General features: G+C 40.8%; 3 protein-coding genes and 1 pseudogene across 3 annotated transcripts; 3 read left to right on the top strand and 1 right to left on the bottom strand.

The window, feature by feature from the left end:
- Window positions 1-3565: 3565 nt before the first annotated feature.
- Window positions 3566-7367, top strand: LOC117452897 (perforin-1-like; annotated as a pseudogene).
- Window positions 7368-8903: 1536 nt separating this feature from the next.
- ndufb6 (NADH:ubiquinone oxidoreductase subunit B) lies at window positions 8904-11216 on the top strand. Its single transcript, XM_034092982.2, has 4 exons — window positions 8904-9189; window positions 10346-10438; window positions 10829-10873; window positions 11085-11216. Exons 1-4 carry the CDS (start codon window positions 9010-9012, stop codon window positions 11148-11150), a joined length of 384 nt encoding a protein of 127 aa, XP_033948873.1. The 5' UTR covers window positions 8904-9009; the 3' UTR covers window positions 11151-11216.
- Window positions 11217-11309: 93 nt separating this feature from the next.
- On the bottom strand, window positions 11310-13723 carry xrcc3 (X-ray repair complementing defective repair in Chinese hamster cells 3). The gene has a single exon (XM_034094136.2). It carries the CDS (start codon window positions 13226-13228, stop codon window positions 12206-12208), a length of 1023 nt encoding a protein of 340 aa, XP_033950027.1. The 5' UTR covers window positions 13229-13723; the 3' UTR covers window positions 11310-12205.
- A 267-nt stretch (window positions 13724-13990) lies between these two features.
- toporsa (topoisomerase I binding, arginine/serine-rich a) lies at window positions 13991-18204 on the top strand. The gene is made up of 2 exons (XM_034087346.2): window positions 13991-14128; window positions 15237-18204. The coding sequence occupies exon 2, from the start codon at window positions 15240-15242 to the stop codon at window positions 17589-17591; it is 2352 nt and encodes a 783-aa protein (XP_033943237.1). The 5' UTR covers window positions 13991-14128; window positions 15237-15239; the 3' UTR covers window positions 17592-18204.
- Window positions 18205-19085: the final 881 nt, after the last annotated feature.

Raw genomic sequence — 19085 nt, 5'->3', positions numbered from 1 at the left:
TTTATTTTCTCAGCCGCTCCTCCGCAAGATGGCGTCGTGTGACGTCAGAGTTGACAAACAAACACACCCTGGCTTATCGCTCACAGCGGCTCCCGCCGATAGTACAACTTAGTTTCGTCTATCATGTCTGATTCTGAGTCGGAGGCCACCCAATATCTGGAGCAGTGTGCGAACTATACCACGGTCTCCGGGGGAGCCGGGATTTTTTTGTGTGGGGGGGGGGTAAATGTTGATCCGTGCATTAATAGCAACAGCACAGACATAGGCCTATTATAAAGAGAAAATCTGTTGCAGACGGGGTGGTGCCACAGGTCTACATTTACATGAAACGTCCCGATGGATCAAGTTCATGTCAACAGATTTCCCGAGCATGTATGGGCTACGCAAACTTCGATCAACTTGATTATAAATAATCCACGGACCACCAACAGGCTATATTGTTTCACATAGGCTATAGCCTATTATGGCTGTAGCATACACAGAGCCGAACACACGCGATAAGAGCAGCAGCGGCACCAACCATGAACAATATTAATATTAATAATACAGCTATAGCACAACACAACCCTCTCACTGCCTGGAGAGACGCCACGATGCACATAGCTCTTCAGCCCCCAAGTTAACGTTAGCTGTCAAGTTAGCACTAGCACTGACCTTAGCTCCCTCCTCTCTCGGTTCTGTTGTAGCAGCAGTCACAACGTACGATGTGCTACCACCAGCGGGGGAGCATTTTGAATTGGGCCAGGAGGAATAATAGTGGATTTAATCCCTATCATAATGCATATTGTTCACACTTTTCCGTTATGAGTGGAGGAGCGATGAATGAGCTGCAGATAAACTTCAATGCTAACAGTGAATTAGCCCCGAGCGAAAAATGCTAACCTGTTACTGCACCGAAATCACTCCTAGTTCCCTCATTACTTATCCTAGCTCCACATCAAACACATTGTTTAAGACACAGAATCTAACGGTGCCCACCTCTATAAGCAATACAACTTAATAAAACTGCAATTCCGTTATCTGCGTTATCTGCTGTGCTCCGTGCGCTTTGAAATCTAATCAAAAGTTGTTTACCTCAATTCTTTGGCGTTTCTCCATCGCCCGGCTCTTTCGTTCTTTCAGTGGTTTCTTGTGCTGAAATATGGAGGGGACGGCTCCGGGTTTCAGCCTCCGATGTACTATTAATGCTTCTGCACCAACAGACTTGATGATAGCAGGATCAACGTCGTATGCATCACACGCGAAGTGGTCAGAACACAACTTGCTCCATTTTGTCGGTTGCCAGCCAACACGATTCACTAAAATAATCCATTTTTGGCGGATGATTTGGTCTTTGGGAAATGCATGGAAAACTCTCCCAGATCCCGCACCGTTCGTACAACAAAAAGCACAACAATAACCCATGTTAATTCCGTTTTCTTTTCGAAAAACATGTGACCGAGACTGCCGAGTCATATTTGGTCCAGAGCATAGACTGTATATATAAAGGTATAAGGTCCAGAGACTGTTTGGCAACAGTGACGTCACGCGCGCGGAGGCTGCTGGGAATGTCATGTCAGAAATTCAGACGGCTTTGGGTCGAGTTTTGTATCAATAAAAAGCTTTTTTTCGGGTGTATTATCTCGATTTAAATAAAAATATATATATAGGCAGTCTTAAAAACAACATTTCTATAAAAATGTAGCATATTTGGAAGCTTTGCATTTGATCTTTAACCCTTTGAGAAAAAGGCCTGAAAATCACAGCTGACTGCAGGAGAGAGGAGAACCATTTTAAAGTTTGACTGCAGCACGATGATTGGCTGCTGGAGATTGTAGTCAAATGTAATTGGTTAAAGATGGACACCCATCATGAGCTGATTATATGAAGCTGAGGAGGGAATGAATGTATAGCCAGTCTTCCTGACTGAACTTACTCTTCAACTTCATCTCTGACCCCAAGCATGACCTCAAGCATGAATTGTCAACATTACAACTCTGAGATACAGGGTCCCACAATTTAAACAAGTTAGACTGAAGCACTCTTTTGTGCACCAGTCAATCTTTAAATTAAATACAGAGTGAAATCTCAGGTCAAATTTGTGTTAAAGAGTCTTAAAGGTCCCATGTCATGGCCATTTCTACTGATCATAATTCCATTGTTGAGGTCTACTAGAATAGATTTACATTGTTCAATGTTCCAAAATCACATTGGTTTTCTCATACAGCATCTCTGTATAGTATGTGTATTCACTCTCTGTCCTAAACACCTAGTTGGAGCTCCAAGCATGACATGGGACCTTTAAGCATGTCTCTCTTCAGTGATCGTAATGTTATGGTAAATATCTGTTTCCTTGTTACTTGTCTTAAATAGTTGTCCTTGTGATGCCAGAAAAAAAACTTCATTTGACAACTTTAAAACCCTTTAAAAAATACACACCCTTAATCCAAATTGTAATGTATGCAGATCCCCCGAAATCTGAAATTCAAACGCACCAAAGGGCAAGATAGATTTGGATACTCATCAAGAAAGAATCTTGGCAAAGCCAGATGTTTTTTTTATCCCCATCCACCCAAAGAGGTTGGTCCTGTTTTGTATATGTTGGCACGTCCACAAAAGACTCCCATCGGCAAAGAATAATATTTCCGTCTCCAGAATTTCTCACGTAACCTTCTGTATAAAAGTGCCGCTACCTGCAGACTCCACAGTGTCACCCCCCCCCCCCCCCCCCCCCCGGCTGACACCCGCTCCTCTTCTCCATCTCCCGCTGCAGAAGTATTTCAGGTAATCTGGTTTTCTTTACATTTAACATTTAAAAAGTCTTTCTAACAAAAGTAAGTTTGCTTTGGATGAAAGTCTGTCAATATTTTGAGATTTATGTCTGATATTTCAGCTACCTCACAGCTTTTTTATAATTTTGATTTCTTTATTCATGTCATTATTAAATAATAAATACAACTGTAATTGTTTGAACTGAAAAATGTTTGGCCGTTTCTTTTAGTCTAGCTGTAAAATGTATATGAAATATGTCACTATTACCTCTTTTTTTTGTTATATGTTGAGTTACTGATGCCTACATTTGTATTGACTTAATCACCAATTAAGTTAATGTTTTTATATTTCAGCTTAAATGAAATACTGCACCTGCACTGGCAGCTGCATAGGTTTGACTTCTGCTAACCACATCATAACACTAACTTTATTGAACTTGTATTAGGAATAAAACCGGAAAAAATTAACAGAATTGTTCAAATAAATTGAGGGGTAGACACATCTCCAGCGCATCGTGGGAAAAGGGTAAACCGCAAGTTAAGTAGAAACTGTAAAGTGCTTTAACTTCATCATCTTAATGTTTTCTGTTATTGAGAAACCATCATCATGATAGGATGATTTAAAATACTAAATATATGCATTCCTCTGTCAACTTAAAATAAAACATATTTAATTAAAGTTTTCTACAAAACAATTTCTGTTTGAATGAATGAAGATGTTCAAACAGAAATTATCCCAAATGTTCTTGTCAGCTTCATTGATACTTTCAGAAATAAGTCTCACAGATTTTAATTTCTTCTCTCTTTCTCCAGCCATGCTCTCCTTTCCAACCCCACCCCTCCTCCACCTGAGTGTCCTGCTCTTTCTGTCCTCCTCTGTTCTCTCCTGTCAGACTGGGACTAGGAGCCAGTGTCAGACGGCCCCCTTCGTCCCGGGACATAACCTGGTGGGGGAGGGCTTCGATGTGGTGACCCTGAGGCGAAAAGGAGCCTACGTGGTGGACATGAAGACCTACATGACCCCCGCTGGCACCTGTAAACTCTACAGAAACCCCAATCAAGGCAACATACTCCAGAAAGTAATTTAAAGAAACACCAGCACAAAAGTACACTTACACATACTGCAAAAAACGGTGATATATTGTTGACATGTTTACTTGGTTTCACCTCACAGCTGCCGGTCTCTGTAGTGGACTGGCGAGCGTTCAGCCGCTGCTACACGTTTCTCTTCAGCAGTGTACACTACTCTGTCAGGTATTCTGTGACACAAAGTGATATTATTATAATATATTTAAATGATTTGTCAATCAAGAAGAATATTTTTTTGGCTGCGTTAATCACAATAATAGTCTGTGATTCATCACACTGTAAACCCACAAAAGTTACCAGGACTCCAAAAAAGTAAGGCAACTGATTATGCTTATTCTCTTAAAGGTCCCATGTCATGATTTTCTGGTTATTACCCGTCCCCTTGTGTGTTATGAAGGTTTTTCTGCATGTAAACGGTCTGCAGAGTCACAACCCCTCAAGGTACACCCTGTAGAGAGTAAAACTCTAACACAGAAAACACCTGTCTGTGCTGCCCCAGAACACCTCGTTGGAGATTTCTCTTTTTCCATTGTTTACTTCTTGGGTATAGTGACGTATTTCGGGTATAGTGACGTAACGCAGGAGCTCCAACAAGCCGTTTAGGACAGAGAGTGAATACACATGCTATACAGAGATGCTGTGAGAAACCAATGTGAGATTGGAAAATTGCACAATATAAATCTATAGTAGACCTCAACGATGGAATTATGATCAGAAGAAATGGCCATGACATGGGACCTTTAAGATGATTTAAAAAAATGCAAATGTTTTTGAGTTTACATATTTACAAAGACACACGTATGAATAAACCACCGAAATGAGTTGAGTTATATTTAAACTTTTAATTGGTGCTTACTTGATTTGCAAAATAATCCGAGTTAATAAAAAATTATCGGTTAAATCAACTCAAAAATGTGCTTTCTACTTATGGTAAACAACTTTGGATCTGGTTAATTTACGTTGTGAGTTTTTTTTTTATGCATTAAGGTTTCCAGATTGTTTGCGAGTGCTAACGCCTTAATCAGAATCAGAATTCCTTTATTCGTCCCACAAAGTGGAAATGTACATTGTTACAGCAAAGTATATAGATAAAGAAAATAGGACACTATTATATAAAGAGACATGCACATAGTATTTACAATAAAAAGTATTACAATTTACAGAAGTACACATTCAAGCAGATCTTAAAATGCCCAAGTTGTAACCTGTTTCATATTTCAAAGTTGACTCAATACCTCCTAACATCCACCAATTTTATTTTGTTGGCTATTTATTTTCAATAAGTGAACTCAACATATTTTATGCATCCATAGCTCCCTGCTCAGCCCTTTAACCTCCCAGGACAGTTCGGACTGGAAGGTAGGACATTGTCACAGTTTTTGTTGAAAGAAATGCGGGCCTACATATCGTCGTAATACTAATGTTAAATCATGTTTGTTAAATCAGGTTGGACTAACTTTTAGGAACTCCAGTCTGGAGGTGGGGGGAACACGATCAAGCGCATACAGCTTTGCTACAGCCCGGATCCGAGAGGACCGCTCCGCCTTCAGCACCCACCGGGTCTCCTGTCGCCATTACAGGTATAGAGCGTCAACACAGAATCCTTTTCATTTAGTTTTGCATCCAACATTTATTAACTCAGTCTTCTTTTTGTGTTTAGTTACCGCTTGTCGAGCAATCCTCCCCTCAGCACTGAGTTTAACAAGGATTTAGCGAATTTGTCAAGTTCATACTGCCTCTCCACCAAGACCCAGTACAGACATCTCATAAGCATCTACGGCACACATTATATCCGCCTGGTAAGAACACACACACACACACACACACACACACACACACACACACACACACACACACACACACACACACACACACACACACACACACACACACACACACACACACACACACACACACACACACACACACACACACACACACACACACACACACACACACACACACACACACGCACACTTTTATTTTTCCTACTTTCCACAAATACATTTTTCATTCTTAACAATAATCTACTGCATATCATTTCAGGTCAAGCTTGGGGGACGTGTCAGGCGAGTCACGGCTTCACGAATCTGCTTGTCCAGTTTGAATGGCATGTCATCGAACCAGGTGTGTGTAGCACATAAACCCAATGAAATACATTCATAAATCCTCCATGTCCTACAAATAATATCTGATATCCCCTTCCTTCCTTCCTTCCTTTAGAGAGGTCAATAGTATAATAGTGTTCATTCTTTCTTCCTTATTTAGGTGCACTCTTGCTTATCAACAGGTCTAAATGTAGGCCTGGGGAAAGTCAAACTTTCTGCTAGTTCTACGTCATGCCAGGCAAGGGTTGGACCGGTGAGTTTTCTCTCACCCATAACAACTCCCTGGGCTTCCTAAATTGGCTGAACACTCTCAAAGATCACCCTGATATTGTTTGGTATTCCCTGAGACCACTGTACCAGCTGGTGTCGGACAAATCACGAAGGAAAGGATTGAAGGCCGCCATAGAGGACTACTTGAAAGACAACAGCATCAAGAAGTCAGTCAGTCCACCAACGTGCCGCAGCGTCCCAAACCTAGATTCCAACTGCTGTCCCAAACAGACCTGGAGGGGAAACTTGGTGGTGACCATCGTCCGAGCCTGGAATCTGAAAGGAGATTGGTTGGGCAGAACTGAATCGTAAGTAGAGAGCAAGATTCAGACAGAAGTCCCAGTAATTGTAATTTAGATTGACACAAATACTGAGAGTAATTGACTTACATTTCCATCTTTTCACAGGTACGCTAAAATGTGGTACGGTTCCTTTTACCACACGACTAGTGTAATACGCTCAAACAACCCTCACTGGAACGCTCGCTACTCTCTGGGAAATGTCAGTACTAAGTTGACTTTTGAAGTACATTTTCCTTATTATACACGCATACTTTTTGCTTGAATATGTTGTTGAAGGCAGGACTTTTCTTTATAGTGGAGTATATTCACTGTATGTAATTTTAGAGTATAACTTAAAGGATCTGACTATCTTTGTCATCAAAACAGACAAAGTAAAAACCATATAAGCAGATTTATCTTTATATAATGTTAAAGTGGGGCTGCTGTATCTTTTTAGTAATCATTTTGTTTGCTTAACTTTTCTGAAGTCCTTCATTTTGTATCTATAGTGTGATGAAAAATAAACTGCACATTTGTGTTCTGTATAGTATATTGAGAAATTGAACCTTTCTTGCATATTTGGTCAACAAACGGTCAGTATGTTTTTTACATGATGTTGTTTTAACCTTTGCTTTTTTGAAATGTTTTCCTCATCAAAGGTGGACACACATTTGGGTCTGAAGATTGAGGTCTGGGATGAAGACAGGGGCAGGGACGACCGTCTGGGGTCATGTGTGAAGACCCTGAGCCAAGGCACTCACACATTCACCTGCCACGCCAAGAAAGGCGGCGTTGAGGTGGTCTACAGTCTGACCTGCGACCGTCACCTGACTGGAGACAGGTGTGACCGCTACAAACCCTCTCCATAATGAGGAAAGCAATCTGGATGGCACGCTTCATTAAATCAGAATCAGTGTTATTACAGGTTTCCACTATAGACAAATTAGCTTGCTTGTCTTAAATCAAGTTTGTTTTTTAAATCTGTTGATTACTTTCCTTAAATGCAATGAAATATACTTGGGTTACATACTATTCAGTTCCCTAGTTTAAATACTTACATATTTGTTGTCTATATTAATTAGAGGTATGGCTATGTTTAGGTAAGGGTTTGATTTTTAAATGAATGTTCATTATTGTATATGTTTCTCAATTTAAATGTTGTTTTGGTTTAGTGTGAAGATACTTTTCAATCAACTTGGGAGATAAAGTCGTTTTGTTTTATCCTGTTAATACCATTTTGAATGTTGGTGGTGGGGCCACATTTAAATAAAGATATATATAGTTAGTGATCATTGTTTGTGCTGTCCTCCTCGTATCAATAAAGATTGTTCAAAAAGGATTGACTCATCCTGTCTGACTTCTGCAGCTTGTGCTTTGTGCCAAACAGTTTACTCCATTTTACATGGCAACTTATTGTCTCTGAGCAACTCCCTTAAAATGTCTACTTTTAGCTATTATATAAACTAACAACGTCAGTTTCTAACCAAAGATGAATGCTTTGTTATCTTTGTAGGGACGTCATCAATTTAAAGTAAACCCCTCACCAATTGACCTCCCATGTGAAGTGTATTTCCACTTTATTTATGAAAACGAGACATGAGTTGGTGGGTTACATCTGTTTAGTTGTTTATATCAACAGCGCTGCCTTTAGGTTCTTGAAAAAACACAAAACATAATTTACAATAAACCCCTTTATATGAGTCAAACTCCAAAAGGACCATACTACTGCAATAATATCCCCATGTGAAAAATACATTCCAAAAGTGCATTATAGGTTAACTATGGTGCACTCTACAGGGCGCCTTCATAACATCATTCTGTTTGGAGTTCACATTAATTTTTGTTCATTATTTATCGCCTTAAAGTTGTTTTACTTTATTGAACAATTATTCATTATTAAGTCATTCAGGAACAAAGATCTTTAGAAATGTGTACAATTGTTGCGCCTTTTACTTTTGCACTATTTCATACTTTTTTAGTATCATTTCATTTCATTAAGAAAAGCTACTATACTAATACTTGAGATTTTTTTGAAAAAGCGATATTTGTGTAAGACACATTTTGCTAAAATAATCAAATTAATTGCGAATTCAGCTCTTTTGTTTTCAAATTGAGGCAAAGCAAGGGAAGTTTATTTATATAGCACCTTTCAACACAAGGCAATTCAAAATGCTTTACAAAAATGAAAGACATTAAGAGCGAAACATATTATAAAATGGCATTTAAAAACACTCATTTAAAAGCAGAGGCTGAATTGTATATATTATGTTATAAGAGGAATGTTGTTGCTCAATATAAAGGCCCCAGATTGCTAGCTGGCGTTGACAATGTATAATAGTATCCTTTCCTCTCCGGGTCAGCAGGTGTCGCACTAAAATTAATCTCATTCTTCAATCCGTGACACGTTTCCGCTCCATCTTCTTCTTCGTTGGTGTGTTTGCCTTCGAAGGGGAAGTGTCCTCCATGGTGTCATTGCTGTTCTCTTGAGGTTGAATATCCAACAAATCAAAAATGTCTGGGTACACACCGGACGAGAAGCTGCGGGTGGATCAGCTGAGGAAGCTCCGGAAACTGTGGTTGAAGGACCAGGAGCTCAGCCCGAGAGAGCCCGTGATTCAGGCCAAACCTCCGGGAGCCGTCGCTAAGTTCTGGGCTGGATTCCTGGAGCCCAAGAGCCTGTGGAGGCTTTACGTGAGTCCTGATGCACAGCCATAATGTTAAAAACAGCTGATAAACAACCTTAAATACAGCCTAACAACGGCTCCTTATGTTAAGGTTATCAGTTATATTTAAACCTGCTAACGGGTTGTGTGCTAAGCTAAATGCATTGGTAAGGTAACGAAGTTTACTGTCAGTACAATTTTTAGAGACTGGAGTATTTGTATTTTATGTTTCCTTATACTTCTACTCCACTACTAATTCAGAGGTAAATAGTGTACTTGTACTAGATGCATGTAGTACCTTAAGTTACTTTGCAGATATAAATGAATGATAACAAAAAATATGATCAACAACACTTAAAAGTAAGTGAATAATACAAAAGTAGTTTCACCTTCATCAGCTATGATAAACATATTAATGCATGAATAATTATAATCAAAACAATGTAAATTATTTCAAAATGGGCCAATCTGAATAACGAGTTTCTTCTGGTACTTTTAGTATTTTGATGCCAATACTTTTGTACTATTACTTGAATAACATTTTGAATGCAGCACTTTTCTTTGTAACATAGTATTTCTACACTCTGGTACTTCTACTTTTACTTAAGTATAAGATCTGAGTACTTCTTCAACCTCTGCCCAACTTACTTCATAATAATAATAGATTTAGTTAGTGTAGCACCTTTTTTAACGTGGTGAAATAGCTCACCAAAACTAATTATTTCTTTAAGAAAGATGAATATATATTTGTTTATATTCATACTATATAAATAGTAAGGAAGGAATAAAATAAAAGTCAGGCAGGTTTGTTATCATTTTGAAAATAATACCTTGTGCTCTTTGTACTACATTTATCTACACATGGGGCATTAAACAAATATTGTTCCCTCAAGGACATTGACACGCTTCACAGTATATATTTAGTAAAACAATTAATAAGCTCCTTCTTACCACGTGAATGCATCAATACATAATTCACAACAATAAAATATATTTCTTTTTTAATTTTCTTTTCTCCGTAAGCCCATGAAGTAGTTACATTTTAAATCCAGGACTTTTAATTGTAACACAGTATGTTTTGATATTACTATTTAGGCGTGACCTGTTTAGAGCAGACGAAATCAACACTGCTGTATGTCTCGTCTATGCGTAATAACTTTTCTCTCATCTCTATCTCCTTACAGACCTACAAAGCATACACAGGTGGAGTTTTCGCCATCACACGACTGTTGATTCCTGTTTGGGTTGTTCACTACTGTGTGAAATACCACATTGCTGTGAGTCGATACGCTTTATCTGTGATATTAGTAAACAAATAAGTAGTAAAAGCTGCCTGGGTTGATTTTATGTTTTTAAGACTTTTGTTGTCCAGGTTAAAACATTTGATTTACAGGTAATCAACATTACTTAAAAACTATTTAAAATAGCTTGTAAAATGTGTCCTGTAACCTATTGCATTTAAAAAGTAACTTCCCATTCTATTACTGATGGTAGACTGTTTCACTACTCTTAAGGTAGCATACATGGTAACTTGCATAAAACAGTACTACTTTTACATTTGCTTTATTCCATGTCTTTTTTTATTGACAAACATGGCCACTATACAACACATACTTATACATGCAGGTGTCGGAAGAGTACTAAAACAATGTCTCTGTCCCCCGCAGGAAAGGCCATATGGTATTGTGGAGTTGAAACCCAGGCTGTTCCCTGTAAGTATGACTCATTTAAAATCATACAATTGTATCTTTTGTGTTCCTCTAATCACCGAAATTGTATAATTAATATAATTATAGTGTATGTGATTAGGATGTACATCTGCATGCATACACGCCTGATTTACCAGAGAGAGTTAGATCTGATTGTTTACATGCAAACAGTGCTATGATGCTAATTGTTTTCTGTCCCTGTTTTTGTGTTAAGGGTGACACCATCCTGGAGACGGGTGAAGTTGTTCCAGAACTCCCCGAGTTCGATGGTCATCACTGAAGTTGAAATATTTCTTTAATGTCCTGTTGTAAAAACTGTGTATATGCCAATAAAATAATAAATTCAGTCCTGAACGTTTTTAATGCTTCCACAAGTGAGAGAATGTAGTACTACTTTAAAAAATAGTTTGCTGCCAGATCACATTTGTTTAAAGAAAATACAATTGCTTAATGTCAAATGTTAACTCAACCTTAGTGTAATCCGTAATGTTCTGATAACGTAGGATAAAATGACACCAACTCTGGTACAGTATCCATTGTAGATACACTGGAATTCCAGATTACAAGCGTGTTATGTACAATGCTAACTGTCAAATGTATTTGACATTAAAATGTAGGGAAATGTTTCTTCTGGTCTGAAATGACTCCAATAGTGTTTTATACTGCCATTAGCTAAACTGAGAAGAACCATCAGAAATAATATGTATACATATAAAGAAGATTATACTGTATGTATAGTATGTGGTATCATGTAGAAATCAAATATTCAAAACTTTAGAAACGTTTAATTACATAAAAGAATATATCATATGGAATAAATTATATGCAAAATGAAAAACATGGTTCAAAAAAATTGTTGTCATTCAAAGAGAAAACCTAACCAATGTCTGCACAGATGGTATTGGATTACTGAGTAATAGTTGCTCTTTCTTAATCTCTTGGAGATTTCTTTGAACATTATGTAATTTATAGACTCCCATAGCCTCAAACATTTAACTTTCACTACACCATCTGGGTCTCTTTAGTAATATTCTCATAGCATGGCTACTCAAGGTCTCTGTAAACCTGTTTTTCTGTAGTTCGACCACAAGCGTGCAGCAAAGAGGTGAGTAATATGTAACATAAAAACAAGGCAGCAATGGCTGTTACACTTTTGTGTTTGTCTGTACAGGTGTGTGTGTGTGTGTGTGTGTGTGTGTGTGTGTGTGTGTGTGTGTGTGTGTGTGTGTGTGTGTGTGTGTGTGTGTGTGTGTGACTGTGTGTGTGTGTGTGTGTGACTGTGTGTGTGTACAGGTGTATCGGGGGAATCTTGTATTTATATTTTTATGAATAATTTCATGCGGTTTCTGTGAGGCCCCGGACCCCCTCCCTCCACACGCCGGCCCCCCGGCCCCCGCGGGCCAGGTGAGGAGCGAACACCACCTGCAGCCTGCGCGGGGCGCTGCTCTGGTTGCCACGGGAGACCGTTCCCTGGAGACGCCACATCATCAGCCGGACCATCACCTGATTAGCCCAGGCCAATCCGAGGGCGGGGGCCACGGTGGGGGTCCCCGTGCTGGACGATGGGACCAAACTGTCCGAACTGCTGAAAACATCCGTTACCTGGTTGATGCAGAGCACAGGGGTGCTGTACTCCCGGCTCAGGTGGTGCAGAGCGGCGGAGAAGGTGAGCAGCTGTCTGTTCCTCTCCAGCCAATCAGAAGCCAGGAAGTCCGACCTGAACAGCGCAGCGACCGAGTCCACGACCACGAGACGCACCAGTCCGCGAGCCAGCAGCAGGGGCACGCGGCGGGACACACACTCCTGCAGAGAGGCCAGGTCTGCGGCGTGCTCGATGTAGACCCGGTCACTGAAGTTCAGGCTGCTGATGAGCGAGGGAGGGACGTCGCTGCGCAGACAGGACTGACCCCGGATCAGCTGCTGCAGCCGCCGGACCGGGAAAGAGTCCTCGGTGCTGATAAACACGGCTCCTGCGTTCAGACCTCCGTACTGTGTGGGGTACTGCACAGACAGACAGACCTGCAGAGCCAGCTGAGTCTTCCCCGCTCCGCTCTCTCCGGACAGCTCGGTGACCCCCTCTGCGAGTAGCCCCCCCCTCAGCAGCTCGTCCAGGATGGGGCAGCCCACGCTGAGTCTGAGGCTGGACTGTAACCCGCGGCTCAGGAGCGCAGGGAGGGGCGCGTGGCGGCGACAGGCTGTGGCGGCGGCGGTGAGCAGCTGCTGGGTGTCGGAGCGGGACAGACCGGAGAGCCGCTGCAGGTCCGGGGCAGAAAGACACAGCACCGCCCGGACAGAGAGAGCACATCTCCGCACCGCAGAGATGATCCTCGGGTGGAGCTCCAGCTGGTCCCAGTCCATGATGAGGACATCCCGGGACTCCACTCTCAAATAAATACCTGTGTGTTTGTATGTTGGTTCGTTTGTTTGTGTGTTTTGCTTCGGTCCGGGACAATTTTACACAAACCTGATTCAAAAACCCCGGGTCTTCTTCTCCTTCTTCTTCTTCTTCTTTTACGATGTAATGGCGGGTGGAAACCAGCGTTAACGGTGCATTACCGCCACCTACTGTTTTGGAGGGGAACCAGCATCCCATCAAATACAATAAATTATCTTAATTAACTCAGTATGTCTTTCATAATATAATAGTCTCTCTGATCAAATGTCTAATGTATCTTGGAGATTCGGTTGCTTCCTGATTTCTGTCTTTAACGTGTTCTCTTTCTTGACTGTATTTGTATTTGTACCCGTCTCATCCGGGGCCTTTGGCTCTTATTTTGTTAACTGTTGGCCGGATGTGGGCTTTATGTGGTTGATGTTTTTAGTTCTCGAAATGCAAATATGGCACTTTTATTATTAGTTCAGTGAATTATATCGTTCAAAAACGATATGTACATTTCAAGTTATCAACCAACAGGAATTTATTTTTCTCTTATATTCTCCAAATTAATGTAATTTCTGGTGAAATGTGAGAAAATATATATAAAGAGTTATTTCGATCATTGTCATAATCATTTTAAGTAGTTCTGTAGTAGAACAAAGTTGCATAATTATTTGTGTCACTTTTATTTTGAAGGGCGGAAGTGGCTTGTTTTATTGAATTTTAAAAAGTACTGTAAGCTATGGTGTTATGAAGCCTGGCTGCTGGTCTGGTTAAGAGTTGCTCCCTTATGACTGCTATGAAGAAATTAGTCTTACATTTCTACGAGACTGTGAAGGATAATCAGTCGTCAACCACATACGTGTCCGAGGAAGCCAATAGTAAATATTGAACAACTTTTTTCGAAGCTCATAACTAGCCGTTCAGATCTTAGCCTATCAAGCTAATGCTACTTAGCTATAAAGTCCTAGCTAACTCAGCTAGCTTGCTAATCATCAGTTCTTAGGCTATATCTCGCAGTCTCGTTGAGTAGCAGCACCAATATATCCCTGACAGAATAGTTTATTTAAAGATCAGGGTTGTGGAGACAATACCGACACTTAAATCTGACGTGTTTCTAACTGTAACATTACTCACTTGTGTGAGCGGGCACGGTGCTAGCCTAACCTGCTAGGCTAAGTGAAAACCAAAAGAAGTACAGCAACGAGTGCTTATTTAATTTTGGGTTTATTACGACATGTTCTTCTTAGTGAAAAGTCAATTAAGATGAGGCTCGGACGAGTATTCTTGTAATGTGTAAACCACGAATAGATCCGATATAAAAATAGGACTTTTACATTAGTTACATATCACGGACTGTCACACAGTAAGCATGTTACACTATCCATTGAGTGAAGCACCCATGTGCGTCATTCATTTCTGCTTTATCGTCTCATTACAGGACAGTTCTAATATTATTAAAGCATTTTTTAAATCAACATGTATTTATAGATTAGTATATGTGTTGGGAAGTGTGGTGTTCTTAAATGGATGTAAGGTTTAATATGTCTATATGCATTATGGAGAGGGAAAGTCATGTGTTTTGTTATAACAAGCTTAGATAATTTGTCAGAATAACGAAAAACTACATTGTGAATCTTATAATATAGTCTTAAAAAAAAGAAGTATTTGTTGATGATGTGTTGGTCATTATATGAAGACTGAAATATATGTTATATGTATACATCAGCTGATCATAATATGGTTGAATCGGATGTATAGTGTATATCTGAGCTAACTAGCTCAACTCTTGTGTTCTTTTTAGGGTATATCATGTTAACTTAATAAGGAACGTTAAATAGGATTTACTGGGTAATGTGTCTTATTTAAGACTTAACTGCAGCACCTTATTAGAACAGTAAGGTGCCCTATGGCTATCTTACCATTATTGTTCAGTAACTGTGCAAATTCTGCATTTTATAATAATGTACCTTTTTTTTATCATGTCAGATCATGTCGGCAATCAAGATTGCCCTGCAGCAGAGCCAGAAGAAGAGAAGAAGGAAAATCTCTGAAGCAATGTCTGCAGATGTGTCTCCGGACTCCAAGTGTCCCATCTGTTTGGACATATTTAACAACATTTCTTACCTGGATATCTGCCTTCACAAATTCTGTTTCCGCTGCATCCATGAGTGGTCCAAAAACAAAGCCGAGTGCCCTTTATGCAAACAGTCTTTTAATTCAATTTACCACAGTATAAAATCAGAGCAAGATTTTAAGAAGTATGACCTTCAACCGGTAGAGAGTGGCTCATTTGGGTCTTTTGGGGGAGTGCGGTTTAGATACCGCACCACTCTTACAGGAGTCCATCGGCAGATGCGGGGAAGAACCTCTCCACCTCCAGACAACGGTGTAATGTTTGAAGCTTCAGCTAACCCTCCCCAACAGGAGCAGGAGCGCTACATCCGGCGGATGATGAAGAGGTTGGCAGCGAAGAGGAGAGCCGCAACTGAAGGCAGGGCAGTGAACACTGTCCGAGAGCTGGAAATGGTAAACTTCAGGAGGGAATTGTACCGACAGGGAGTGAGGGTTCGTAATGTTCACGATGGTGGTCGCTCCAGAGAAACCTCGGCTGAATTCTTCCGAACAAATCCTGCGTGCCTGCATAGACTGATCCCCTGGCTGAAAAGAGAACTTGTTGTGCTGTATGGGGGCCACGGCTCTTTGGTCAACATAGTGCAACACATCATCATGTCGCGCATTACACGTTATGACATGGAGGATGGAGCTATTCTGGAAGAGCTCAGGCCGTTCCTCCAGGCGCGCACAGAGCACTTTATCCATGAGTTCATGAGCTTTGCAAAGTCCCCCTTTAATATGGAGGCCTATGACCAGCATGCTGCCTACGACTGCCCAGCCTCTTCCTCAAATGAAGACGGCAGCTCCAATTCATCTGTAATAGCTATCTCAGAGGATGAGGAAGACTTGACGGAGTTTGACCCCCCAGGAGACTCCACGTCTACTCTGAGGCACTCCATATGGGATGATGAGACGCCGGGGCCGTCTTATTCTACGACAGCAGAGCGGAGCAGGGCGGAGTGTCTCTTGGTCCTCGACTCAGACTCAGACAGCAGTTTAGAGGAGGACACACGTGGGTTAGGGGCGTCCCCACTGCAAATGAGTCCTCACAGCCAAACAGCGGCGACTCATGGTGAGGTTACCAATGAGGAGTGTATATTTGATATCAGTGGTGACTGTATCATTGTTAATGTTGTCAAGCCAACAGCAGAAAGGACTCCTGAGCTGGTCCAGCTCTCCTCTGACTCTGATGAGTCTGCTGACGAAGATGTTAAAGCAGTGCCTCTTCTACCTCAACACATCCGCTTCTCCAGCCTCAGTCCTATACCTTCACCGAGCAGTGATCCAAGCACGGCTGGACAGTTAGAAAATGTTGAAACAGACCACTATCATCAGTTGGTTTCAAAAGAAAGATGTGGCTCTTCGGCATCTAGCAAATACAAGACATCCAGCAAGTCAGACAGAAAAGACACTGATGGAAGATATGACAGCAGATCCAGGGAGAGTCGCGTGTCAAAGGACATCGAGCACAGGAGAAAGAGGCGCTCAAGAAGTGCAGAGCGCACACACTTTACCAGGAGCAGATCTAGAGAAAAGGGATATTCTCCCAGTGGCAGAGGCGACTCAAAATCTGAGAGAAATTATAAAAAGACAGACATTGATCACCGCTATAAATCATCTCATAATCTGCATCACACAGAGAAGCGGTCTTACTCAAATCGGCACTCTTGCTCCAGGAGCCCTAGCAGGGACTCGCGGAGACGTGAAAGGAGGCATTCTCCTTCCAGGACTTATTCCAGCAGTAGCTCCCCTTCGACGAAAAAGAGATCACACAACAACAAGCCAGGTGGAAAGAGGAAATACAAAACGAGACATTTGGAAGACGCAGCAGCAAGCAAAACCGAACTTTCCAACTCGATTGGAGAAGGTGACTCCCCCTCGTTGCCAAGGAAAGAAAAGAAAAGGGACAAAGAGAAGAGTCGTACAAAATCCAAAGACGGGTCGACAGGAAAGACAAGCAGGAGCCTCAGTGTGGAGCTCGTCAACGAGGATAACTCTCAGGAGCGAAGCAAGCGTCACCATAAGAAAAAGAAGAAACACAAGAAGAAAAGTAAAAGGCACAGGAGCAGTGAACGCACAGGGAAGCACTCGCCCGCTGTCATCACCATTGACAGTGACAGTGACAGCGATACGGTGGCCAATGATAATATCCCCCAGGACAGCAGCACTAAGGACAACCCCATGGACGATCCAGTTGACCCCGCCCCTCCGGACTCTATTGAGTAGTTATATGGAAAGAGTATTATACATCAAAACTAAATATTTCAAAGGTCACGAAACCTTTGGATACGGTGGCGGTTTCTCAATGTCGAGTACACATGCTGCAGAGCCACTAGTTCAAGTAAAGTGGCGCAGAATGCTGGGCATTTAACATGCATTTAAACAGTCCTTCGGCGCCACTGGATGACGTAGTATACTTGAAATAGTTGCTCTGCAGCAGGTTTACTCGACATTGAGAAACGGGCGGTGAAAACATGTACCCCTTTAAATGACATTGCAAGTGTTTTCTTCTTCGTTGGACACCGGCTTTCATGAAAGACTAAAACAATGTTATTTTCACGTGCAAAGTGCCACTATGTACAAGGCAGAATGGAGTTTTATTTGGAGTTGTCAATCCTTATTGGGAACTTAATTTTCTTTAACAGGTGTATTTAAATTTCTACGGTGCTCTCAGGGAAAATCATCGGTTACAGTGATTTTTTTTTCTTTACAAGTCAGCTATATTCATGAGAGAAAACTATTTCAACCTGCTGAAAATAGAGCAGTTCTTATTATCTGCATATGGTGTTCGAATTGTAGGCTTTTTCGCATTGAACGTTTATTTAAAATAAATTGTAATGAGCAAATGTGTTTGCTGTTGGTTTTCTGTTTTTCTGATTTTAATGTTATTTACCTACCACAGCATAAGCATCCAAAGTGGTTGTCCTCTTCAATGTAAAGTGGTGAGATGCAAAACTTTTGATTTGTTGGTCTAATAACATTTTCAAATGATGCTAATTTAATACAATCAATCAATTAATGTTTATTTATATAGCCCAATATCACAAATGTTACATTTATCTCAGTGGTCTTCACAGTTTGTACAGAATATCAGTATGACAATACGACACCCTCTGTCCTTAGACCCTCACATCGTACAAGGAGAAACTTCCAGAGAAAACCCACAGTTTAAAGGGAACATGGGAGAAACCTCAGGGAGAGCAGCAGAGGAGGGATCCCTCTCGCAGGACGGACAGACGTGCAATAGATGCCGTGTGTAAATCGAAGAGATAATACATTTGACAGCATATAGACCGAATGTTAGGAAATGCATGTGTCTGTTATAAGAAGATGAATCCACGAGGATATCAACAATCCTGTGGGAGCCATCGGGAAGTAGTATGAGGAGAGTCATGCAGGACCGCAGTGACAGGTTCAGCCACGACTCGACATCCAGGACTCAGGACCACAGCAAAAACACATTTTATATTTAATTCAGACTGGGAAACAAGGCTATATTTGTACAATACATTCAATTTGTGTCTAAACCTCTAATAAGTTAAATGAGATGGTGAGTTTTGTTTACCTTTTTTACATTTTTTCTTCGCATAAAAGCACTTAGTGTGTGCATGTCTATCTGGCTATTACAAATCAAACTGAATGGTAATAGGAATGTAGTTCATGTTTAAGCCTAAGGATAAATATATATGTAAACTGAGAGGAAAACTGTTTTGAAAGATA

This window comes from Pseudochaenichthys georgianus, chromosome 1 (assembly GCF_902827115.2).
Source record: "Pseudochaenichthys georgianus chromosome 1, fPseGeo1.2, whole genome shotgun sequence".
Lineage (NCBI taxonomy): Eukaryota > Metazoa > Chordata > Actinopteri > Perciformes > Channichthyidae > Pseudochaenichthys > Pseudochaenichthys georgianus.
Note: the sequence above shows the minus strand (reverse complement) of the source record. Positions and strands in the feature narration are given on the sequence as shown.